Source organism: Ctenopharyngodon idella, chromosome 19, assembly GCF_019924925.1.
Source record: "Ctenopharyngodon idella isolate HZGC_01 chromosome 19, HZGC01, whole genome shotgun sequence".
Taxonomy (NCBI): domain Eukaryota; kingdom Metazoa; phylum Chordata; class Actinopteri; order Cypriniformes; family Xenocyprididae; genus Ctenopharyngodon; species Ctenopharyngodon idella.
The window spans coordinates 29,343,163-29,369,679 of NC_067238.1; the positions used below are offsets into that span (position 1 = coordinate 29,343,163).

The following is a 26,517-nucleotide window of genomic DNA, read 5'->3' on the forward strand; positions in this document are numbered from 1 at the left end:
AGAAAGAACAAATCCAGCAATAGTAAAATCAAACTCAAGGGTAAAAAAAAAATATTACAAAAAATAAGTAAGAATATTGAAGTAAGAATAGAGATGTTTCACTGGCCTTGGGGTGTACCTGCGACCCTTGTGTTTGGCTGTGGAGGGTTTGGGGATGTGGATGGGCTCCTTCAACGCCCCCTTCAGGTGCACAGTGCGCTCCTGAATCACTTCACGGATGTGCTTTATCCAGTCCTGTTTGTTTTCAATACTGGACGCCTGCGTTTGTGTGTGTGGAGAAAGAAAACACAGAGAAATACACAGTGTTGAGTAAGAGTACACACTTATTTTCTGTTCTATGGTGAACTAAGGGTGGGTTAACTGTGTGGCCGTACTCACCATGGATCCATGTTTGCATCCCTGACTTAGCTTCATTTGAAATATAGAAATATACAAGATTTTACTGCTTTATAAAGTATCATATATCATACTGCATGAGATAGTGGCCGGAAAGACAGGGACAACATTAATAAACATGTTTTGTGATAATTTAGAGACAATTTTGCCAACGTGTTGTGATGAATTGTTTATGCATTAGTCACTGGCATTTAAAGTTTATCAATACTGCTAGTTAGTATATCATTAAGTGATTAATAACTATGATTTAAAAACTATAAAGTATATAAACTACCATATACAGGTGCTGGTCATATAATTAGAATATCATCAAAAAGTTGATTTATTTCACTAATTCCATTCAAAAAGTGAAACTTGTATATTATATTCATTCATTACACACAGACTGATATATTTCAAATGTTTATTTCTTTTAATTTTGATGATTATAACTGACAACTAAGGAAAATCCCAAATTCAGTATCTCAGAAAATTTGAATATTACTTAAGACCAATACAAAGAAAGGATTTTTAGAAATCTTGGCCAACTATACAATAAGTATGAACATGAAAAGTATGAGCATGTACAGCACTCAATACTTAGTTGGGGCTCCTTTTGCCTGAATTACTGCAGCAATGCGGCGTGGCATGGAGTCGATCAGTCTGTGGCACTGCTCAGGTGTTATAAGAGCCCAGGTTGCTCTGATAGTGGCCTTCAGCTCTTCTGCATTGTTGGGTCTGGCATCTCGCATCTTCCTCTTCACAATACCCCATAGATTTTCTATGGGGTTAAGGTCAGGCGAGTTTGCTGGCCAATTAAGAACAGGGATACCATGGTCCTTAAACCAGGTACTGGTAGCTTCGGCACTGTGTGCAGGTGCCAAGTCCTGTTGGAAAATGAAATCTGCATCTCCATAAAGTTGGTCAGCAGCAGGAAGCATGAAGTGCTCTAAAACTTCCTGGTATACGGCTGCGTTGACCTTGGACCTCAGAAAACACAGTGGACCAACACCAGCAGATGACATGGCACCCCAAACCATCACTGACTGTGGAAACTTTACACTGGACCTCAAGAAACGTGGATTGTGTGCCTCTCCTCTCGTCCTCCAGACTCTGGGACCCTGATTTCCAAAGGAAATGCAATATTTACTTTCATCAGAGAACATAACTTTGGACCACTCAGCAGCAGTCCAGTCCTTTTTGTCTTTAGCCCAGGCGAGACGCTTCTGACGCTGTCTGTTGTTCAAGAGTGGCTTGACACAAGGAATGCGACAGCTGAAACCCATGTCTTGCATACGTCTGTGCGTAGTGGTTCTTGAAGCACTGACTCCAGCTGCAGTCCACTCTTTGTGAATCTCCCCCACATTTTTGAATGGGTTTTGTTTCACAATCCTCTCCAGGGTGCGGTTATCCCTATTGCTTGTACACTTTTTTCTACCACATCTTTTCCTTCCCTTCGCCTCTCTATTAATGTGCTTGGACACAGAGCTCTGTGAACAGCCAGCCTCTTTTGCAATGACCTTTTGTGTCTTGCCCTCCTTGTGCAAGGTGTCAATGGTCGTCTTTTGGACAACTGTCAAGTCAGCAGTCTTCCCCATGATTGTGTAGCCTACAGAACTAGACTGAGAGACCATTTAAAGGCCTTTGCAGGTGTTTTGAGTTAATTAGCTGATTAGAGTGTGGCACCAGGTGTCTTCAATATTGAACCTTTTCACAATAATCTAATTTTCTGAGATACTGAATTTGGGATTTTCCTTAGTTGTCAGTTGTAATCATCAAAATTAAAAGAAATAAACATTTGAAATATATCAGTCTGTGTGTAATGAATGAATATAATATACAAGTTTCACTTTTTGAATGGAATTAGTGAAATAAATCAACTTTTTGATGATATTCTAATTATATGACCAGCACCTGTATATGTAGTATATGTAATGGTACATGTGTTAGTCTCGAACAATCAGTATGGACGTCACGGTTTGGTTCATGCAGTTATCCACAAATAAAGTCAGTTACAGGCGATTCACACCACAAACCAGAAGGGGACACGTACGGTAATGCAACACTGCTTGCTAACAGCCACAACAAGAAAAAGCTCAGAAAAAGAAGAGATAATCTATGTTTACATGTAATCTCTCAATCAGTGTTTCAGCCGCGGAAAGACATCAATAAAACAGCTTGAAAATAATCTCTCACGTAGCATTACATTTACCTCAGGCAAGTCATTTAGTGTCCACTACAGAAATGAACTCTAGAGGGGAACATTTCACTAAATATATGCACTATATTAGCTTATATATTCAGTATATTGAGTATATATTCATTAATATATATTAGTAAATATATTCATTATATTTATGTTACCTGTTAGTAATGTCTTAATTTTATGTTTAGTTTGCTCCCCCTGCTGTACCGCACCCATACCGAACCGTGACTTCAATACCAAGGTACATACCGAACCGTCATGTTTGTGTACCATTACACCCCTAATTATATTATATTATATATATATATATATATATAGTAGTTTATATACTTATTTTTTTTATTATAAAAAGTTCTATTATATACACTTTCTTTTATATATACCCCCCACATAATATATATGACAGATTTAAGCAGAGAATTTTTCTTTGGCTGATATGACATACAGTAAACCACATATAAACTGACAGTAAATAACTGCAATTTAGACACACTTCGCTGAAGAAAGTTTTAAACAGTAGCTTTACAGTTTGAAAGCAGCATGCAGGAAATTAACCGTTACTGTGAGACAGAAGCCATTTGCAATGCACATGTGTCACCACCAGTAGAGACTACTCTTGTTTTTGTTTTTTTTGATTTCCTTGCCATTTTTTTTTTTAGCATGCAGTCAAACCAGAGATGCGAGTGCTCAGATCTTCCCCTATAATCAGTGTCAAGGTTTGATACAGATTCATTCTTGTTTTCGCTAAAAGTCTCTTTATGATCAGCCTGAGATTTTTAATAAAGTAACGTTAAATAACATCAACATAATCTGTGGCATGCTGTCCATTACTACAGAAAATAATTGACATTCTTCTATCAGTTTGTAAAAGCAAGCAAAAATGCAGTTGCCCCATAGACTTCAATTGTAAATGCATTTTTGTCAACAGTTTTTTTAGCTTGCTTTTACAAACTGAGGTAGTAAATTATTTTCGTGGCAAGAGTCTTCACACTGAATATGTGGATTTCACAAATATTCACCCTTTACTTGTTAAAGTGCACAAGCTACACAGAAATGCGACGTAGAAAGCTAGAGCAAAACAGTGCCATGCTTTTCAACAGAGCAAGAGAGAGAGAGTCACCTTGAGGACAATCTTGTTGTCTGAAGTTGGGGTCCGCCCAACCCACAGTGCAAATTTACATGGATCTCCTTCTACGTGCTCAGTAACACCCAGTTCAGAGGTCTGCAGTCAGAACAAAGCATTTAAAACAATCAGATCCACTGCATAAAAAGATGTTGTAGCGCTTTAACCCTGCTGTGAAACTTACAAAAAGCTTGCTCTTGTAGATGTACTTGCTCCTGCCATTGGAGTCTTTAACCTCCTTGCTGAAGATCAGTGACATCTCGAAGAGGAACAGGTGACGTTCCCGTCCCTTACGGATCAGGGTCTTGGGATCCCACACCTGGAACGCCTCCTGCAGGATCAGTTCTCCCTGGGACTCGATGTTCTCATCAAACCCTAAAGACATTCAGTGTAAATTGTTGCATCCACTTCATTTGTGTGTTTGCATGTCTATGTGTGTCCGCTCACCTTCCAGCATGCTCAAGTGCATGGCATCGTTGGCTCTCTTAGGAACACTTAGCATGACCTCCAGGCCATCCTTGATTTCACCTTTCCCTTCCTCGCAACATGTCAGGAGCTCCTACAAACACAAACCGACTCGAATTACAACTGAGCTTCTAAATCACACGAGTTCTCGGGATGAATCCGAAATGTTTTTACCTTGAGGAGCAGCTGGTACTTGGTTATTCTCTGAACAGGTTTGATGAGGTATGATGAGATAGAGTTGGCCAGACGATGCCTCTGCTGGATTTCCTGTAACAGGAACATCAATACACTTTCACAATTGGCCACTGACAGGAAGACACAAATGTTCAAAATTAATGCAATTCATTAAAGGATTAGTTCACTTCAGAATTCAAATTTCCTGATAATTTACTCACCCCCATGTCATACAAGATGTTTATGCCTTTCTTTCTTCAGTCGGAAAGAAATTAAGGTTTTTGAGGAAAGCATTCCAGGATTTTTCTACATATAGTGGACTTCAATGGGGACCAACAGGTTGAAGGTCCAAACTGCAGTTTCAGTGCAGCTTCAAAGGGCTCAACACGATCCCAGCCGAGGAATAAGGGTCTTATCTAGAGAAACGATCGGTCATTTTGCTAGATAAGACCCTTATTCCTCGTCTGGGATCGTGTAGAGCCCTTTGAAGCTGCATTGAAACTGCAGTTTAGACCTTCAACCTGTTGGTCCCCATTGAAGTCCACTATATGGAGAAAAACCTTAATTTCTTTTCGACTGAAGAAAGAAAGGCACAAACATCTTGGATGACATGGGGGTGAGTAAATTATCAGGAAATCTGAATTCTGAAGTGAACTAATCCTTTAATCATAACAGAAACATTTCTCACATCAAAGTATCCTCCAGCATGTTCAAGAATAAGCTGAGTGGAGTCTGGTTTGTTCTTGCAGTAGTTCACATACATCTGGAACTTATCAGCCTGCAGAAACATAAGACACATAAGGCATTTTAATGATCTGAAAGCAGCAGATACAATATTAATATTCAAACACAATTAACTCTACTCACCCAGGTCACAAAACAGTGGCCCACATCTTCAGGAAGCTGCTCGTACTTCTCCAGCTCTTTGAGGAATATACTGGTGACAGATATAGAGGAACGATACACATGAGTCACTTTTGGAGGACAGGAAACTAATTTACTGGATGCCTAAAGGGAGGATGGATTCAGACTTAAAGCATTTGTGTTACAAGTGAACTCACTTGTGATGGAACTCGTAGAGGTCCTGCATGTTCCCAAAAATGATGTGCTCTTTGTTGACGATCCCTGGTGGGATCTCCTCTACGCCACTGGTCATCTCCCAAAGATATGTCTGGATGAATAAAGATTTAAATTGATAGATTTATTTAAATCATAGTCTGACGTAATTTTTCTCATGTTTTGCTTTGAATTTCCATATTATTTCATGACGAAAGATCCAAATAGTGGCCTTAAAAAACACTTTTTTAATGACTGAGCCAAAACACACTAATATATAATCAAATACTCACGTCCATGCACTCTCGCAAGTCTCGCACATAAGCTTTTTCTGTCTGGATCAGCTCAGCCATGATGAAGCTATAAAAATGGAAAACAAATCAGAATAAGTAGATCTGTCTCCATCTAAAAGTCCAAGAATTCTTTGAATATTTCAGTGACCATTTGGTCAAAGGGTAACAGTAAATAAGACATACTCCTTCCTGCGGGCGGACTTTCGCTTCTCTTCGTTAAGCTCGTGGGCAGCGTCTCTGAGTTTGACCTCTGACCCTGGAGCACTGGCTGGGATGATGTCCAACTGCAGGTCTTTACTCTGGAAATGAAAAACAACTTGTTTTAGTCCCACAGACTTCTGACTGCATATTTCTCGCAGAACGATTCTCACTGACTATGTTTACATGCACAAAAATATTCTGATATTAACTGGAATAAGCTTGCATGCTAACCCCCTGCAATAACATCATCAAGTAAATAATCTGGTTTCAGGAAATCTGATTACAACAGATGCCACATGGCAGTAGTATTCTAGCACCTTATTCTGAACATCCACTGCAATATCTGTCCAAACAGAGGTAATTTTTGGTGATATCAGATACCAGCAGTTGTAAAAAGTAGTGTTATTAACAGGTTTGTTATAAACAAAAACTATTAAAAATGCTAACATTTTTGTTAAACTGAAATAAAGCTGAAACTAAATAACTATAAACATTCAATGAAAAATTTAAACTGTATTAAAATAAGTTACAGGTGACGTTATTACATTTTACTTACTCAAATAAGCACTAAGAAATATAAATTAACTACATGTACTTACTATAGAGTTACAACTAGGGTTAGAGTTAGTTACCTGTAATTATGCATAATAACACGTAACTACGTCACCTTAGAAAAAAAAAAAGTTACCAAATTGCTAAAACTAAAACTGAAATAAATATAAATTTAAGCAAAATAAAATTGTAAAAAAAACTCAACGTATAACTGAAAATATAAATATAAACTGAAAATATAAAATTAAATGCTAATTCAAAATATTAATAAATACTATAATAGTTTGCAATTCATTGTGTTCTTGTGTCATTGTTACGGACATTAATGACACGATTACAATTAAACAGTGTAATAAAAATGTAATTGTATAATAATAAACGGCAATTCCAGAAGAGACATGAATATTCCAATAGCTGTGAATCTTGTAAAACTATTCTGTTTTTTTGATGCTTAATGTATAGTTATTGTATCTGCTAACAGCCTACTTCAAAATATAGGGCATTTGATGATTGAACCATTTGTCCAGATTATGGCTCTAAACCAGGGGTGTCAAACTCATTTTAGGCTGAGGGCCGGATGAGGGAAGTAACCATGTGCGGGCCGAATGACCTTTTTTAAACAGTGCGCTGACAAGTAGCCTACATTAATATTAACCATACAAACTACAAAATAATAAAACTAGAAAAACACTGCTCTGTGAAAACTGCACAAAACAAAAACAGCAGACGGACTGAATGAAAACGCAAATTCACTCTCTGTCAGTTGTTTACAGCTGTACACAAAACAGTGCTGCGCTTATAAACACTACTTTATATGGAGGTAAGCGGACAAGAAAATGCCATCAAAACTATTCTGAAGTCAGTTCCCTTTTATAGATACATTCATATAAAATCATTTGGGAAATTATTGCAAAGCAGTTTGTGTGCAAGTCCGGAATAGAGATCGGCCAAAATAAAACAAACCATTTATGGCCGGTTGACCGGTGCATCTCTATTTTCTATTATTGTTCAAATCATCCCCCGGGCCGGATTAGACATCGTCGTGGGCCGTATGTTTGACACCCCTGCTCTAAACCATGTGCACTCATGAGAATGTGGTATGATCAAATATCACAATATTACGAGAAGAAAACAACATACTGCTTTGTTCGAGTCTGAAGAGATGCCGAGGGCTTTCTCCAGAGACGTGCGATACTTGTCCATGCGAAGGGAGAAGTCTCGATAACGTTTGTCCACGGCCGTGACCCATTTCTTAATCTCAGCGGCGTGGGAGTGGCCCTTATCACAGAACCCATCTGCCAACTGTATCAGCAGCTTCACCCGCTCTTTGGTTTGCTGAGGACACAGGGACAGAATCAGCGTTACGTAACTGCAGAGTTAAAGGTGCCGCCCAGGTCATCGCTGTTTTGATGTTGTACCTTGGCTGTGATGTGGAAGTCCTCGTGCTCCTTCAGCAGCTCCTGTGTGTGGTGGATGCTGGAGCCCGTGGAGGTGTGTGTGGACAGATAGAACTCACCGGTGTCGTGGATCCACTCCAGAGCCTGGACAATGAGAAAGAAACACGTTAAAATGCTGATTGTTGAAGTGTCATGAAGCCACCCTGTTTAAGTACTGCTTGTTCACACCTCAGATTTGAAAAAGACTCAAGAAACAGGTGTGTAAAGCTGTGGAAAAGTGTTGAGGGTGGGAAGAGGGGAGACAACAACCAATCAAGCACAGACCTACAACACACTCATTATACAGACAAATGAATATTTAAATGTGAGCGGGGGGAAAACAAACAAATAAACAACAGAGTTGGGGGCACCTTGATGTATTTTAAAAAAAACAATCCTATGACAACAAACTCACAAAAATCTTATTATTAGAGACTACTAACAACTATCATGAACAAATCAAATACGTTCTGATAAATTCTTAGAAATATATAAAAAATCTGCATTGTAACTTTTCAGAGCTATTGGTCTATGAAAAATGAGGAAGAAAAGGTCTTAATATTTTCAGTACGTTTACGAGCACTACAGTCTCTGAACACGACACATTAGTTTAGCACAGAAAGAATAAAGGCATAGTTACTTTTTGTCCATTCTTCTTTGAATTTTCGGTCTACATCATTGTCTTCTGTGTATCAGAATAATTCATCGTGTCATCGCGTTCATGATCACGCTGTATCAGGGTCCTTATTTGCACATATATATTTCATTTGAAGAAGACATGATGAAATATGTACGCATACATGGTTCATGTTTGGAGCAGGAGAGTATGTGAAATATGTCCATAAAAACTTGAAAGACACTTGCTCCGGTCGGGATATGAGCTGTGATCCGTGTTGTGAGTGTTGTAAAACTCATCTGTGCAGAAACCGCTGCTCATACAAGTGTTGTTATGTTTTAAATAATGTTACAGTAATATTTCCCACGTGTTGGTAGTCACACTCCAGCTCTGACTGCATCGTGGGGAAAATGCAAACACTTTTGTGTTACTGTACTGAGGAAACATAGACTTACGACACATTTGTCCGAAAGACTACAGCACAAAGCTGAACAGGCGGAGGTGAACGAACAGTCTTTTGTGATATTCGAATTCTCTGATGTAATGCGATCTTCATGCAAAATACAGCGTAATGATTGGATTAAAAGTTCATTCTCATGAATAATGCAGAGAAAAGCTCAGAAAATGTTGACGTAGACGCAAACTCACCATGGCAGCCAATCACCACTCCAAATTAACGCATATACTTCACTTTTTGTGACGTTCGTTAAACTTTGCTTTAAAAAAAAAAAAAAAAAAAAAAAAAAAAAAAAAAATCAGTAAATGGCTTTGAAAAATGTATTTAAAAAAAAAAAGAAAAAAAAAAAAAAAAAGAGACTTTTCCCTTAATAATAAACATTATGAGTGCTATTGTTTTCATTGATGTGCAACCTGTACATATCGGTTAACATCTCAAAAAATGTGTTTTACGGTTTCATGACCCTTTAACAAGTGTGTCTCAGACAGCAAGGTAAAGCAATTCTAAATGCTAAAAAATAAATTGCAACTTGTCTTTTGTATCATTATACGTGTCTTATTGTTCATTTTGATTCATTTAATGCATCCTTGCTGAATAAAAGCATTAATAAATCTTACTGATCCCAAACAGTAGTGTATAAATATGTGCATGTTTATGATATTTTAATAAACAGGCCTTTCCCATTTATTTATTGTTTATGTGATTATCCAAAAATAACACTGACTATTCAAACACTATTCAAACAAAAAGAAACAAATCAAAACATGCCAAAAAGGCAAAAAATAAAACAAAAACACAAGTGCTGCTTTTTATGCGTTTTCAAAATTGTCAAGTTTCTCTGTGCAGTTTATGGTAATAATGAATTTCAATGTTTGATTTTCGTTTACTTTATGCCCTGGTACTTGATGTCCAATGTATAATCTGGTCATAAAGTAAATCCAGTTGAGAACCACTGTGTAAAAACACAGCTTTCACATGACTAAACCAGCACAGCGGCCAGCTGCATTGTTAAGAACTAGTCTGAACAACTAGCAGTTAACCGGGGTGTAATAACATAAGTCTTATTTTTCAGATTCAAATTAGACCGATCTACATTTTTATCTAAATGTCTCAAATTATTACCAGTTTTAAAGGAAAAAAAAAGTAGATGACTAACTTGTAAGTCTAGTCTAAGCAGCTTATGCAACCAGCCACAGGAGTGAACTGAATAGACATGCTATGGCATATGAAGACATGCACATCCGAACACACGCATACAAACAGAAGAAGAAAAAGGTAAATAATTTAAAGTCTCAGTACATCTTAAATAGAGGCATGGCAGTGAGACACAAGTCTGTCAGTCTCAGGCTTGGGCCAAGAAAAGCCGAATAATCAGACTGATCAGACATCAAAAGGAACAGATGGAGAAAGAGAGAGACATCAAACCTGTTTGGCACTGCGTTCAAACACCACATACTGCTGACACTGGTCCAGCCTCCTCTTCCTCATGGTCCAGAAGTGCAGGACCCGATTCTCCCTTTGCAGCAACTCATTCAGGATATCTACAAAATCACACATTAAGCATGATGCACACTTGTATTTGAACACCAGACCAGATCTTTAACCACTATTGTTTGTCACTAAAATCATCCTTAGAGCTGCACAATTCTGGATAAACTGAGAAACGTGATTTCATTTGTTTAAAATAAAGATCACGATTCTCCCACAATTCTGAAAAGACAGCGGTCTGAATGAATGATTCAATGACCTACTCATAAAGCGATACTCGTTTCATACTTGTTTCATTACTGGATTAATCAGCGTTTTAAGCAAATCTCTTGATTGAATGATTCAAAGACAAATACATTTTTTAACAGTCACTTGTCGCCACCTACTGGCGTAACAATGTCAATCTTTATTTGACATGTCAAGTTACTTTAAAAAGGTGATTCACTCCATTTTGACCAGACATTAGTGCTTATATTCAAACTATTATTGTGGCAGACAGGTAAATCACTGAATAGACAAAGTGTTGCTTTTTAAGTCAATATATTGTTTATTTCTTGAATTATATTGTTTAAATTTCATATATATACACATACACACACACACACACACACACACACACACATACTTCTATTATTATTGTATAAAATTCATGTATATTAAAATCATTATTTTTACATTAATAAAACAAAATTTATTTAATCATAGAATTATAAATTAAATGGGTAATTGTACTGCTTGAATTGCACTCCACTCATGGTAGTAAAAGAATAACAACAATAACAACAACAATAATAATATATGTATTACTATTATTATTATTATTATTATTATTATAATATGATAGAATCCATGTATATTTAATTAAAATATATATATATATATATATATATATATATATATTTTTTTTTTTTTACATAAATTTAACATTTTAATTTTTTTATTACAAAATTATAAATTAAGTGGATAATTGAATCTTAAATTGCTCTGATGGTAGGAAATACATTATTATTATTATTATTATACAACTAAATAGCTTATCTGGTAAAATGATATTTACATAATTATACTTGATTTTAAAAAGAAAATTTAATGTACACATCTATAAATTTAATTACTTTTACATTAATAATTTGGCAAAATGAATGCTAAAATGACAGCACTAAAGATAAAACCTCTATACCAGTGGATGCACTTTACAGTGTTGTGTGTGTGTGTGTGTGTGTATGTGTGTGTGTGTGTGTGTGTGTGTGTGTGTGTGCGTGTGTGTGCGGCATGTAGGTAAAGGGACTATTCCCAGTGGAGTAACACTGCCACCATTCTCCAATAAGCTGCCATCTCTGTGCGGCGGAGGCCTGACCCATTTATGCTTTCCTTATCTGAGTCATTGTAAGCACACTCAGAACAGAACAGAACAGAACAGGGCCGCATTCACAATGCACACATCCTAAACTGGGCTAAAGTGGGCCAAAGTGGGCCAGCTGCTGAAACTCAGTGAGGGTGCAGCATACAGGTCGGCCACTAGATGGTGAAACAGAGCTATTTCAGAATGTATGTACAATGTACGATCAACAAGCACTGTAGCTAAACCCCTATAGGGAAGACAGACTGTGTTTTGTCATGTCCCCAGAGAGGCAGCAGAGGGAAGACTGGTAAATAAGAGGAAAACATGCGGAGAGGCAGCATCTGTAGCCTTGTGGTTTGAAATACTACAGACACCATGTGTTTATTATATGTCTCTATGGAATGATTGATTCTGATTGGTCAGTTGTGGTATTCTACAGTCAAATATTTTTGCATAATGTCCACTTAACTGTGTAACTGATTGTTACCCAGCGACGTCTCGTATCAATTCACAGCCTTCTCTTTCTCACAAAATAAGATAATTTACACTAAAATAAATACTTCCTGTTCATTTATTACTATATTTGGTACATACCTGTGTTATAAGCAGGATAATGTACAGTCTGACAGTATATTATCCTGGTAACACTTTCTTTTGTTAAAGTCACCAAAAACAATAGTTCCACAGCATAACATTAATCATAGCTAATGTTATTCTTGGGATTTGTACATTTTTAAGGTCAAAAATTGTATCTGTTAACATTAGCTAATGCACTGTGAGTGTGAACTAACATACATGAACATTTCTATAAACATTGACAAAGGTTAATAAACACTGTAAAAATATACAGTGAGTTCATGTTAAATAATGCATTAACTAATGTCGACAAATGAGACTATTATAAAATGTTACCATTATCCTTAAAGGGTTAGCTCACCCAAAAATGAAGTAATGTCATTAATAACTCACCCTCATGTCGTTCTACACCCGTAAGACCTTCATTCATCTTCAGAACACAAATTAAGATATTTTTGATTAAATCCGATGGCTCAGTGAGGCCTGCATTCCCAGCAATGACATTTCCTCTCTCAAGATCCATAAAGGTACTAAAAACATATTTAAATCAGTTCATGCGAGTTCAGTAGTTCTACCTTAATATTATAAAGCGACGAGAATATTTTAAATATTCTAAAAAACAAAATAACGACTTTAACAGTATAGTGATGGACCGATTTCAAAACACTGCTGATTCGATTCGTAAAGCTCCGAAGCAGTGTTTTGAAATCGGCCCATCACTATACTGTTTAAAAGAAAAATATTTTGTTTTTTTTTGACTAAACTCGCATGAACTGATTTAAATATGTTTTTAGTACCTTTATGGATCTTGAGAGAGGAAATGTCATTGCTGTGAATGCAGGCCTCACTGAGCCATCGGATTTAATCAAAAATATCTTAATTTGTGTTCCGAAGATGAATGAAGGTCTTACGGGTGTGGAACGACATGAGGGTGAGTAATAAATAACATAATTTTCATTTTTGGGTGAACTAACCCTTTAATGTGACATTTCTGAGTCATTATTCGGACCGTTTTGATGTAAAGCTGTGGGCCATGACTCACTTTTGACCTGCTGCTCTGGTGCTTTGACGTGACTCAGCATCCCCGGCATGCTGACACTGTTTCTGTGCATGTACTTCAGGAACACATCGGCATTTCGCCTGGCCAAGGTGCATGCCTGAAACACAGAGAGCAACGCAGAAATTACACAAGCATCTACAGGGGGTTCAAAATCAAGACTTTTTAAGACTTTTTAAGGCCTGGACAAATAAAAATAGTATCATACTGGGGGAATGTAGGTCAATGTTTATGGTAACATCCTAAACCATAAATCACTGATTTACTGTCCAAATAATACAAGTTTTGACAAAAACAAAGTTCTATAAAATTATAAACCTCACATTTCAGATACATTTTCAGAACCATTTTTTAAGAAAAATCATATGTATGTATGTATGTATGTATATATATATATATATATATATATATATATATATATATATATATATATATATATATATATATATATTATTCTAGATACTATCTAGATAAATTATTCTTTTTTTTCTGTAAACAAAGCAGAGCTGCGCTTGTAAACACTACTTTGTTTTACTTTGCATTATACGGAGGTAATATGAAAAGAAACACCAGTAAATATTGTCATAATTTATCAACAGTAGATCAAAACAATTGCTTAGCACAAAATGTGGGCTATTCAGTGATTGCAAACTGCTCAAAAAGCACAAGCCTGTAGAACGAGCGACAACGCAACGCTTTTACCTTTTAATTTATTTAATATTTTAATTAAGACCTATTGAAATGGTAATTAAGCATGTAAGGTATTTAAATTACCTTAAATTTGAGAAAAACTAAATTTAAAGGGATAGTTCACCCAAAAATGAAAATTCTGTCATTTACTCACCCTTATGTTGTTCCAAACCTGTATAAATTTCTTTTTTCTGCTGAACACAAAAGAAGATATTTTGAAGAATGTGAGTAACCAAACAGTTGATGAACCCCATTGACTTCCATAGTATGGGGGGGGAAAAATACTATGGAAGTCAATGGGGTCCATCAACTGTTTGGTTATTGACATTCTTTAAAATATCTTCTTTTGTGTTCAGCAGATAAAACAATTCATACCGGTCATTTACAACCTGAGGGTGAGTAAATGATGACAGAATTTTCATTTTTGGTTGAACTATCCCTTTAAGACATTTTAAGGACATGTGTCCTTCTGGGCTCGGATATGTTACCTTGAGGAAGGCCTCTTTCTGCTCCAGGTGCTTGCTGATCATGGGGCTGACGTGGTCGGTTTCACAGTTGGGCCCGAGTTTGTCCGCTCCTCCGCACCAGTCCTCCTCACGCTTGTACTCCTGCTCCAGACTCTCCAAAACACTACATACCTACAGCACAGACAGGAAGATGAGCCTTCAACTGCCTGCTGGCCTTTTAAAATTATTACAATATGAATTATAAAAAAAGTCCTGAATGTTGGTTGATCAGTAGATATCATTATATTACTCTATTACTTAGTAACTTGTGACACGTCCGTCACCCAAACTCTTCTACCGACCTGTTCGGAGGTCTTATAGAAGGCCACGGATGCATTGACCAGCTTGAGCCGGTCTTCCATCTTCAGCATGAGCTGCTGCCAGTGGGAGGCCACGTTCTCTGCACAGTCTCGGATCATGTCCATGTCGTAGTGATTAGCCTGCAGCAGGGCCTCGGCTTTCTGCTGGACCTGTAGGGCGCTCTGATGGGTTTTCTATGGAGAGGAGGAGAAAACATGTCAGATAAGACACAAAAACAAAGACTAACACAACAGAATAGGGCAGGAGTCAGATGGCTTAAAACAACGGAGGCTAAGATACAACTGATAGTTGTCCATACTTTGTAGACGAGTATTCAGTACAGAAACAGCTAGAATGGGAGTCTGACGGTTGGAGGAAATGAGAAGACTCTGCTGATAGGCAGTCTTTGTGCCTTCAGGTTCCCAAGAGTGATACAGTGACAGCAGATCTGATGTTATCCTGGTTCTTCATTAAAGGAGGGGAAGTGGAAAGCAGGAGCACATGAGGATCAGGTCATGTCAGGATCATCTCTGAGCTTGAGATGCAGATAAACAGATTTGTGTTGCTGTGTTTCTCCTACACTTTTAAATTCAAAGGGCTGATTTTTACTTGTACAATGCCTTCATTTTTCATATACACGTTTTTGCTCTTATGCTCACCAAGGCTGCATTTATTTGATCAAAAATACAGTAAAAACAGTAATATTGTAAAAAATTATTACAATTTAAAATAACTTTTTTTCTATGTGAATATGTTTTAAAATGTAATTTACTCCTGTGATCAAAGCTGAATTTTCAGCATCATTACTCCAGTTTTCAGTGTCACATGATCCTTCAGAAATGATTCTGATATGCTGATTTGCTGCTTAAGAAACATTTCTTACTATTATCAATGTTGTATATTTTTGTGGAAATCATAATACTTTTATTCAGGATTATTTGATGAATATAAAAGTCCAAAAGAACAGCATTTTGGAACATTATAAATGTCTTACTGTCACTTTTGATCACTGTCTTTGTTGCATAACCATATTAATTTCTTTCAAAAAAAAAAAATCTTACTGACCCTATAAAATCTTACTGGTAAACTATAAAAAAAGTATAAAAAGTATTTTAAAAGTTATAAAAATGTTTAAAACTATGATAATTCAAACAAAGAGTGAACATCTGTTCCTCATTTGTGGTGTAGTCACATACAGTATTATATAATAACATATATATTTTTTCCAAAAGTTATTGTACTAATGAAGTAACAGTGTGAGTGAACAGTTGAGAAATATGAGATATGGTATATGGGAAAAAAAAAAAAAAAAAAAAAAAAAAGAAAAAAAGGGTAAAATGTAACTCAAAATATCACAGAATCTCTTTATCATGCGTCAATTTCCAAACACGCCGTGATTTATAAAACTATTGAGAAATAAATTGAGAAAATATAATTTAACTGTATTTAGGACACATAAATGCTAGGTATGAAATTAGCCTTAGCGAGACAAAAGAGTCAGCTGTTTAATTTCAGAAATTTATCAAATATTATTTGCACCATAGAATGGTGTTAAACATAATACATAAACTGACATGTGGTGGAAATGACATTTGTCGGTTCAGAAAAAAAAAAAAAAAAAAAAAAAAAAAAGACCAAAAAAAGAGACTTCGCTGTTGGTCATTGTTAGTATACAAATTAAAAAGTAGTAGTGTGAAAAGTGAGTTTATTTTTGTGGTCCACAGTTCAAAAAGTGCCCATAGTTGAATGCTGACAATAATTAAGGGTCTATGATAAGAATAAGGCAGGGAAATGGTGAAAAATGAGAAAATATTAACAAGGAAAAGGTTTGACCTCGATTGCATGCTGGAACTGCTCATGCTCTCTCTGCAGCTGCTCTGCTTCTTGAAGGGAACTGGCCGTAATCAGTCCAGCATTCAGCATTGATTCACCATTACGGATCCAACCCAGAACCTGCAACACGCAGAGATATTAACAAAGACAAATCGACACATCAGTGCAGTGTAATATAGCATTTTCAAAAACAGTAGGCAGTATTAAGTACATACTGAGCAGTATGCAGTAAGCAAGTATTCCTTTCTGAAAATAGCCTGTGCATTACCTGTTTGACTTCTGCCTGTAGGTGGCGCAGTTGCACACACTGCTCCAGGTGTCTGCGGTGCTGCTCTGCGGCCACATCCAGCTCTTGTTGCTTCTCATGTAGAAACTCCAGTAGATCCTGAACACGGGTGGCCATGTCCACATCACGGTCACACAGCAACTCGACACCTGGAAAACGTGAAGAAAAGCCACATTCTTAGCTCTCATTTTATTCCATAACGAACATCATGAAGCCATTGGACTGAAAACTTGTTTTGGGACCGTTGAAGTTAAATGGAAAAAAATATTCATATGTTCACCAAGACAGCATTTTTCTGGGGTGGGAAAAAAACAGAAAAGAAAAGAAAAAACAGTTAAAAAACAGCAATATTTAAAATAGTCTTCAGAAATCAATAATATGCTGATTTGGTGCTGATCAATGCTGAGAAGACTTATATTATTTTTCAGTTCTCTGATAAATAGAAAGTTCAAAAGGACAGCATTCATAAGAAATAGAAATCTTTTGTAACATTATAAATGTCTTTACTGTCACTTTTGATCAGTGTAATGCATCCTTGCTGAAATAAAGTATTAATTTCTTTCAAAAGTTCACCAGAAGTGCACATAGCTATAATAAAATATTATATTTTACATTATGTTTGACTCACCGGATGCCTGCACCTCGTTGACATACTGCAGCAGTTCCTGGCCCTGGTGGATGACATGGAAGGCGAGGTTGTTCATGGTCAGGGCTTTATCCGCGTGGTGCTGCAGTCTCTGTTCGGCCAGCGTCAGGTCTTCTGTGTCAAAGTCATTCATCTGCTGTGACAGCTCCTCATTCCATGAGTCTAGATCGGAGATAATCTGGAAAATAAGACACAACATATGAGTGCAGTCTGAGAGTCTCAGATGCCATTACTTCTGGGCAGACACAGCGAGATCACCCAGGACAAGAAACAGAGTGACCTGTCCTGCCAGGCAGGAGAGAGAGTAATCACTTTTTGGTGCAGATCATACTTGGCAGATCCTTGAAGATTGCTGCTTATTAATTGCTAGCAAATCATATTAGACACCAGGGAGTCACTAACTATGTGCTGATGGGAATATTGCCCTAGTTTAAGGAATAGTTCACTCAAAATGAGGATTCTGTCATTACTTCTGGAATCGGTTAAATTTCGATTCCTCTTATCAATTCCTTTGTGAGCATTTAATATGACTTTAAACCATTCAAGCGCACAGAAAAAGCTATTTTTATGCAATTTTAAACCATTCAAGGGCAAGAAGACTTGTGCACTGTTTTCTGTGCTGAGCACACATCCAAAACGTGCGCACAGAAAGCCGCCTCTCATACTGAATAGTGCGCAATACTGAACTGAGTTCTCTTCCGCCTCTTTTTGCACTTTGACGCACAAATTTTTTTATAATACCCTCATAAACAGTCTGTTATGTCTTAAATGAACATTAACAGTTGATAAAGAAAACACATACAGTATTATTGGATCCGTGCAGCTCTTAAAGTGACAGCAGCCTAATATTCCTGTAGCCATCTCTATAATAACATTAATCAAACAAGAGAAAATTCAGTCGCTGTTCTTGACTAAAGTGCAGTATTTCACATTTGAATACCTGAAAATCTTAAAACACTGTTTATTTCAATCATATCTTTGTTCATTTGTATTTATTTGTGCGATTGCTAATTTGTTTGTTCTTTTTTAATTACTGAGTGTTTACTTGAAACCAATACTAGTTAGTAGGCTAGTTGTTTTTGCTATGGTATTTTTGTAAACCAGGCAAAAAGTTCCTTGTGTAAGTGTTCTTTGTCCTGCTGTTCATGATATTTAGCTACAATGAAATGTTTTGCAATAACACTAAGAATAAATGTGAATGATACCCAAGTTTTTTTTTTTTTTTTTTTTTTTTAACCTTATTGGAATTGAAATTAGGAATCGATAAGAATCGGGAAATTCAAACGATACCCAACCCTATTCCAAACCCATATGACTTTTTCTCTCATGTAACAAAAAGTTCTGGCTGCTACTTCCCATATAATAAATGAGGATTCAAAGTTTGAACCAACATGAGGGTGAGTAAATAATGACAAAATTTTTGTTTATCTGTCAATTATCCCTTTAAAACACATACTGTCCCCTACAGACAAATATACAGTGAACTCACGTCAATGGCGTCCCTCTCAAAGATCCTGAGCTGGAGGAAAAGCTCCAGTTTGATCTTCCTCTCCTGGAAGAGCTCTTCCATCTGAGCCTGAGCCTCATCCAGCTGCTGCAGGACGCTCTCAATGTGGTTGATGGAGCTGTTGTGAGGGGTCTTGTTGCTGGAGATGGCCGAGTCTCTGCAGGAAGACAGTGCAAGAGCCGTTACAGCAAAGGTATATTTGCTCTAGTGTGTGCAGGCGATACAGGAAGAAACATTTACTTCTTACAATAATGTCTTTTGGGAAAATCAAAGGTGGAATAAAAATGGAATGGAATGTTTGGAATTCTCAAACCCAAGTTTGATGGAATTTGAGGAATTTTAGTTCCGTTTTCTCTATTGGTATCTTGTTTACACAGACACAATGCTTTTATTTGGACTTCCCGAGTATTATCTGCTGCATAGATTGAGTGGGGTCAAAACAGGGAACCTTGGAAATCAGTAAGGATCAAAAATGACTTGCAGTGTACTGAATAGGTCAGCTGTTAGAGCAGATACATCATGAGTTTAATTCGGATTCATGAATCTGTTTGACTGACTCATTGAAAAGAGGTTCACATACATTAAGATTTTAAAATACCGTTGCAAATGTTCACCATTTGAGATGCTATTTTATCAACTAAACTAATTTGGATCTTTATCCCATCACAGGCTGCACAAAACACATACTGTACCTCTCAAATCAAATAATGTTTTTTTTTAAATAAAATCACTTTCATTTAAGATAGACAGAGAAGGTAAAGTGGCTGTAGAAACTTTGCTTCACTTTGTAGCTCTGATCAAAAATGACTCACATTTTATAGGAGAACTGATTCATGAATCTGTTTGACTGATTCATTAACAAGGAAAGAGAAAATAAAGTGCCTGCTGATGCCGTGCAAACAACACAACATAAAATGTTGCAGTTTGTGGAATGGATTGAGCACCGTCTCCATCACCCTGCCTGTGGAAAAGGAGCTAATAGGATTTGAAAAGCAAAATTGTATTTAATTTTGTAGCTCTAACCTCTGTGGGATATAAGTAAATGATCAGCAGAATAACTGAACCTAAAACTAACAAAAACCGACAAATATTAGGGCCCGAAAGAGGATATGACTTCAGGCTTGAAATTTAAATGTAATAAAACAAAAAGCCAGCACTAATGAGATTATAAATTCATTAAAAAATTGAAATTATATGGTCCTAAATGCATTATCTGCGAATGGGTGAGAGGATTACAAGCCCATTGGAAAGATAATATGTAAAATATGCAACATTATCCTCTTTTCATTAAAAAGGTTAATTATCAGGGACAGCTTTAGTAATAATTGTACAAGAGGGTGAAGGGGGAAAAGAGAAAGAGGAAGCAACAGTTTCAAATGAGTCTATAAGGGATAGAAGAAAGACAGAAGAGTCCTTTCATCCCGTCTCAGAGGATACAAGCGGGTTAACTCTGATTAAACTTATTAAAAACAAATGGTGTAATAAAGTAAAATCATAGTTATCGGGGTAATAAAGGACCTCAATTTAATTGATGCTTCAGTGCTGGATCTCTGCGGAAAGTCTGTTCCCATAGTGATGTGCTTTTATCATACTGCAAGGCCTCCGTGACTGAGTGGACTTGTTACGGAATAACAGAATAATTAACGCTTTCCACGCCGATCCACAACCTCAACACAACCAGGATCAGGCTCAAAAAAGTGAGTGAAAGTGAGTAACTGAGTGTGATGCTGAGATCCTGGTATCTCTTGTGAATGTGTTAGAGAGCTTGTGTAAGTGCGTAATGTCTCTGCGGTGTGGGCAGTCTGTGTGTTGGTGTGAGCTGGGGACCTTTCTGTTTGTACCTCTGGGCTCTTGGGGTTTAAGTATTACCTCTGCATAATTAACTAGGCAGTTATGAAAGCAGGATTATGTAAGACACTAGAGGAAGAGAGAATAGCAGAATGAGAACGAGAGAGAGAGAGAGAGAGAGAGAGAGAGAGAGAGAGAGAGAGAGAGAGAGAGAGAGAGAGAGAGAGAGAGAGACCAATTTGCAAGCGGAGGAGGAAAACCAAGCCACATGTCTTCATCTGCTTTCCTTTAAAAAAAGAAATAAATAAATAAAATAAACTTTAGTCTGGATATATATATATCCAGACTAAAGTTTATTTTATTTTATTTATTTTCTCAAAATGTAAGGGTCTATATTAAAAGTTAAATGTTTTATTTGTTTTATTTATTTATATATATTTAATAAAAATTATATATATATATATATATATATATATATATATATATATATATATATATATATATATGTATTTTATTATTATATTATATAATTGTTTTTAAATTTTATTACAAATATATAATATAATAAAAATAGAATACAGTTATATAAATATAATTAGAAATTAAATCTAAATTCATTATATATATATATATATATATATATATATATACACACACATACATACATATATATATAAGAATTTAGATTTACTTTCTTAATGATTAACTGATATGAACTAGTTATATTGTGAATCTAAAATAAAGTAATAATATAGTTTCATATATAAAACAATATGAAACAGAATATGTAATAAAATCAATATATTTTATATTATATATTAACAAAAAATACAATTTAACTTTTTAAACTTTTATTGATATATGGAATTAATTTGATTTTTTTTTAATCTAATGACAACCCTAATAATATCTTTCCTTTTTTGTGTAAAACAGTTAAACCACTTCTTCCCTGAATCATGTCAGTCAGACTTCAAATACAATAAATATGTTTCACCAAAACTTTAAAATCCATTATTATAAAATTGCAATTATTACGTAATGATCATCAGTCACAAGGGTTGAATCAAACCATTCCTCAAGCCCTGAATATTTCTGCAGTGTTGTGCAGCCCACTGCAGTAGTGCTGGCAGTCGGGGATTCAGAGTTGCACTGATGAGATGTGGCAGAGCTGAACACGTGAGAGAGGCTGGAAGCGAAGCGGTGAGCCTGCCCTGAGGGGGCTGAGATACTGCACTCCAAACAGCCTCTGGTTCTCTCTCCTTCGCCTGCTTAACTTTCTGCTGAAGCACTGAGCTTTACTGAATCTCAGCCTTCACGTTCCTCTGCTGCTGCAGTCCTTCCCACATGCAGATTATACATGTGACCGACTGTTAGCACTAACACAGGACATCAAGCCAAATAACGCAACTTCACAGCTGCACTAATACACACTAACCGAGTTACAGTAATGTAAAGAGAGAATAGAATTGCAAATGCAAAGTGGGTGCTGGTGGAAGTGGCCAACAGAGTGCTTGAACCATCCAAAGGTTTGTTCAAGTGAGAATGACTAATGTTTGCTTGAGTACGAACACAATACTGGTTAGAATTCTGATTCAACTTAGCAATTCCATTGGGCCAGTTGCATAAACATAGCCATTATGTTAAGACTGTGTCTTAAGAACCAGTACGACCCATGAGTAGTTAGTTAGGGGTAATCAGTCTTAATTAGACAAATCTACATTTTTATGTAACTGACTTATGAACCGTCTTAAAGGGGACCTATAATGCCCCTTTCACAAGATGTAATATAAGTCTCTGGTGTCTCCAGAATGTGTCTGTGAAGTTTCAGCTCAAAATACCCCACAGATCATTTATTATAGCTTGTCAAATTTGCCCCTATTTGGGTGTGAGCAAAAACACGCCGTTTTTGAATTTGTCCCTTTGAAAATGCAAATGAGCTGCTGCTCCCGCCGCTTTCCAGAAGAGGGCGGAGCTTTAACAGCTTGTGCTTCGCTTGCTTAACAACAACAAAGCTGGAGAATCTCACACAGCCAAAATGAGGATTGTCAGTAACGGTGTTCAGCCTTACATTGTTCAAACCGGAGTCGACACTGATGGAGAGACTCAGGAAGAAGTTACAACTTTTAGAATGAAACTGGACGTTTCTGAATGGTTAGTGGATAAATTTATGTAGTTGCTGTGGAGTTGATTCAACTCAACGACTAGCATGTGCCGTCATGTTAATCTTTTGTGCAAATCCAGCGTTGAATTGACCCTCATTTGTGAAGCAGTCCCGGCGTAAATAATGACGGCATGTTAACAACACACTACTACAACAACTCTTCCTCTTCTCTAAAGCAGCCCAACATGGCCTCACCCCCTTTGTTGCGTGTTCTCGGGGACAGGGTTTATGTAAATTTGGGGGTTTGTGATGTCACCAACCCGGGAAAAAGCTTGTTGTAGTCCATACCAGCCATTTGTTGTAGTTCTTAAAAAGCGATTTCTGTAAAAGACAATATCTCCCTTTGCATTGAACTTTGAGCTTCGTAACTTTGCAGATGTTGTTTATGCCCAAACAGCAACATTACACACCAACTAAATTTAAAAAAGTGAAATCTTAATCAACCACCCCTTTAAAGAAAAAAAATTGAGGACTAACTTGTAAGACTAGTCTTAGCAGTTTATGCTACCAGGCCATTAACGATTCTACCTTTTTGGTAATGTTTTGTAATTTATTGTAAATTCAAGTATCATTATTATGCCAAAAATATGTCCTGAATGTGTATCTGTAATATTTACACTGATGTAAGTGCTTTGAGCATCAAGAATACCCAAGATTAACTTGATTATATATAATGAGTGAATAATCGCTTTGAATGATTCAATGAATGAGTTATTAGACTGATTCAAACTATTAACTCATGCGCTCAACACTGATATTTGAGTATTTCTGGCTGATTCGCTGAAAGAACTAGCTCTTAACAGTTATTTGTTCACAAGTTACTCTGGTTGTGTTGTTTGTAGTAAGAAACTGTGCAACAGAAAGATGTGCTTTCTATTTATGGTCTGTGTATTATTCGGTGGAATCCTCTAAGTTTCAGACTTCAGAGGTACAACTCCTAGGTGGCTCCTTGGTGTGCATAAGATTTCAAAAGACGACTTTCACACTAATCAAACAAACCACACTTCAGTGGAATCAAACTTGGGTCCACACAAAACATGAAAGCAATATAAAAAAGCTGTTACAGAAGGAGACATGAAAGGAAAGGACAGATGAGAAGATTTGCACCTGAGTTGTTGAATGAGATCCTCTCCCTCTTTGATGACATTTACAGTGAATTGCAGTGTGGTCTGCTGCTGCTGCCCGAAACGCTTGATCAGGTCCTGAACAGCCTCCACCGACTCGGCATACACATCGTCCAACAATTCCTTCTGCAAATCCTCCAGCCATGCCCACAGCTATGCACAAAAGACACATACATTAATCTTTTTTTTTTTTTTACTTCGGTCATAAAGCTAAGGTAATATTTACAATAATAATAGCTATATTATTAGTTATGTTGCATATTAAGATTGCATATTTTGCACATTCATCTAATGTTTAATTTAGTTTCTGATCTGATATTGAGTGTTAAAGGGGACCTGTGATGCCCTTTTACAAAGTCTTGATTTTGTTTTTGGGCTCTACTAGAATACGTTCATGCTTTAATGTTAAAAAACACCTTATTTTGACATATTTGACATTGTTGCAGCTCCTCTCTTTTCAGTCTGTCAGTAACCTCTGTTTAGTTCCTGTCTCTATGAAGCCCCTCCTTTCGAAAAGCGCAAAGTGCTCTGATTGGTCGGCAAGAACAGTGTTTTGTGATTGGTCAACTGCTTCGAGCCTGTTTGGGAGATGTCCCTCCCCTTACCATAACTGAGTTTCAACACACTACTAACTAACTTGACCAGGCCCCACCCCTTTATTTTGCATATGCCTTGGGCGGGAATTATTTAAATGAGGAATATTGTGACGTGTTTGTTCCCGGAAGACAACTCAAGACTACAATGAAGGCGTTTCAGTGAGTTCATAAACAGTGACACTGATAATGAGAATAACTCCTGCTGGAGGGACTTTGTAACTTTGCAGACCTTTTTCATGCTCAAACAGCAACATTACACACTAAAGAAAGGTGAACATGTAAAAAAGCATAATAGGTCCTCTTTAACATATCAGGTTCTTGGGCAAATGTGTAAAACTACATGCTTTCAGACTCTTGAAAATATACAAGTATTTTTTTACTTGGCATAGCATATTAAATATGCAAAACTCATGGCGCAAACACACACACACAAAAAAAACCCATGACAAATAAATAACAAATAAGCATGATAAATATATAAATATCTACATCCTTTTCCTGCACAAAAATCATAGTAGTCGCAAAAAACCTGCACATTATGCATAAAAGCAGGAACATTGCTCAGAGCAGGCGATCTGAGGCCTGAAGCGAACTGTTTTGAAGTTTATTGTTGACGGTGATTAATTTGTTACAAAAGCTGTGCTTTTATGGCTGCTCTCCAGAGGTGATTTAAAGAAGAAGAATTAAACTTCTGTGAGAGGATTTTAACACGCTGACAGTCTAGCATATGCTGAACCAGTCCCCAAGAGGATGTGTCTTTTCATTCAACCCCTATAAATCACCAACGCAAAAAAAAAAAAATTCTACTAAAAGTTAATCCAATCTAAACTACTCAACCATCCTATACATCCCTAGTTCTTACCTCCTTAACATGGGTGTGGAAAGCCACTGACATGTCCAGCAAGACCTTTCGCTGCTCGACACGCCTTACAAAGTCCTGGATCCGGTCCTCCAGCTGATGGGCGGCCTGATAGATCTCCTCCGGGTCACACTCGCCCGTCTGGGCCAACTGCTCTGCAGCTTCAAGCAGCTTATCAGCATTTGTGTATGTATTCTGATAAAGAGAAGACACATATGGACTATGACAATGATGCTCATGTCAACCGCTAAGAACATTTCACTTCAATGCATTTTGGCACTGACTGCGGTATTTTATGAAAATAAGCTGCAAAGGGTCGAAATTGCATTGTTGAAAAGAAAACACACAGATAAGTCGCACCAGTGTATGTTACATTTTATTATTTCATTCAGAAATAGTGTAAAATAGCAGTGCATAACAATTTACAGTGGTGTTCATACTACAAGTAACTTTGCAACTACATGTCAACTTATTTTACTAATCCTAACTTAACAGTCTAGTAATACTCTAACGAGAGTTATTTGACATGTAGATGCAAATTAATGAGAGTCAGTTGATATGTAGTTGCAAAGTTACTTATAGTCAGTAGAATGTCTGTTGGGGAAAATTAAAATAAAGTGTTGGCAGATATTAAGCAGACAGTCTACTAATATTCTAATAACTGCTAGTTGACATGTAGTTGCAAAGTTACCTATAGTTAGTAGAATGTCTAAAGTGGGCTATTTAAATGAAGTGTAATCAAAACACTCAATCAAAACAAATCGCGACTTATAGTCCAGAAAATACGATAGTCCATTAGTAGGG

General features: G+C 36.7%; 1 protein-coding gene across 18 annotated transcripts in view; it reads right to left on the minus strand.

Moving 5' to 3' along the window:
* The window catches only part of trioa (trio Rho guanine nucleotide exchange factor a), a 122,614-nt gene that overhangs the window by 19,617 nt on the left and 76,480 nt on the right, over positions 1-26,517 (minus strand). For 6 of the 18 annotated variants that reach the window (XM_051871866.1, XM_051871875.1, XM_051871869.1 and 3 more), the window contains 24 exons: positions 25,717-25,908; positions 24,242-24,411; positions 19,168-19,342; positions 17,661-17,856; positions 17,313-17,327; positions 17,015-17,181; positions 16,747-16,866; positions 14,916-15,107; positions 14,596-14,745; positions 13,403-13,517; positions 10,380-10,495; positions 7,864-7,986; positions 7,586-7,780; positions 5,876-5,991; positions 5,693-5,759; positions 5,405-5,514; positions 5,211-5,280; positions 5,032-5,121; positions 4,344-4,436; positions 4,152-4,263; positions 3,889-4,079; positions 3,702-3,803; positions 379-408; positions 107-258 (listed from right to left, as the gene is read on the minus strand). In XM_051871866.1, coding sequence (XP_051727826.1) covers positions 107-258; positions 379-408; positions 3,702-3,803; positions 3,889-4,079; positions 4,152-4,263; positions 4,344-4,436; positions 5,032-5,121; positions 5,211-5,280; positions 5,405-5,514; positions 5,693-5,759; positions 5,876-5,991; positions 7,586-7,780; positions 7,864-7,986; positions 10,380-10,495; positions 13,403-13,517; positions 14,596-14,745; positions 14,916-15,107; positions 16,747-16,866; positions 17,015-17,181; positions 17,313-17,327; positions 17,661-17,856; positions 19,168-19,342; positions 24,242-24,411; positions 25,717-25,908 — 3,059 coding nt within the window. The remainder of the gene's footprint in view (positions 1-106; positions 259-378; positions 409-3,701; positions 3,804-3,888; positions 4,080-4,151; positions 4,264-4,343; positions 4,437-5,031; positions 5,122-5,210; positions 5,281-5,404; positions 5,515-5,692; positions 5,760-5,875; positions 5,992-7,585; positions 7,781-7,863; positions 7,987-10,379; positions 10,496-13,402; positions 13,518-14,595; positions 14,746-14,915; positions 15,108-16,746; positions 16,867-17,014; positions 17,182-17,312; positions 17,328-17,660; positions 17,857-19,167; positions 19,343-24,241; positions 24,412-25,716; positions 25,909-26,517) is intronic. The other 12 variants (XM_051871882.1, XM_051871872.1, XM_051871868.1 and 9 more) reach the window with 5 other exon arrangements.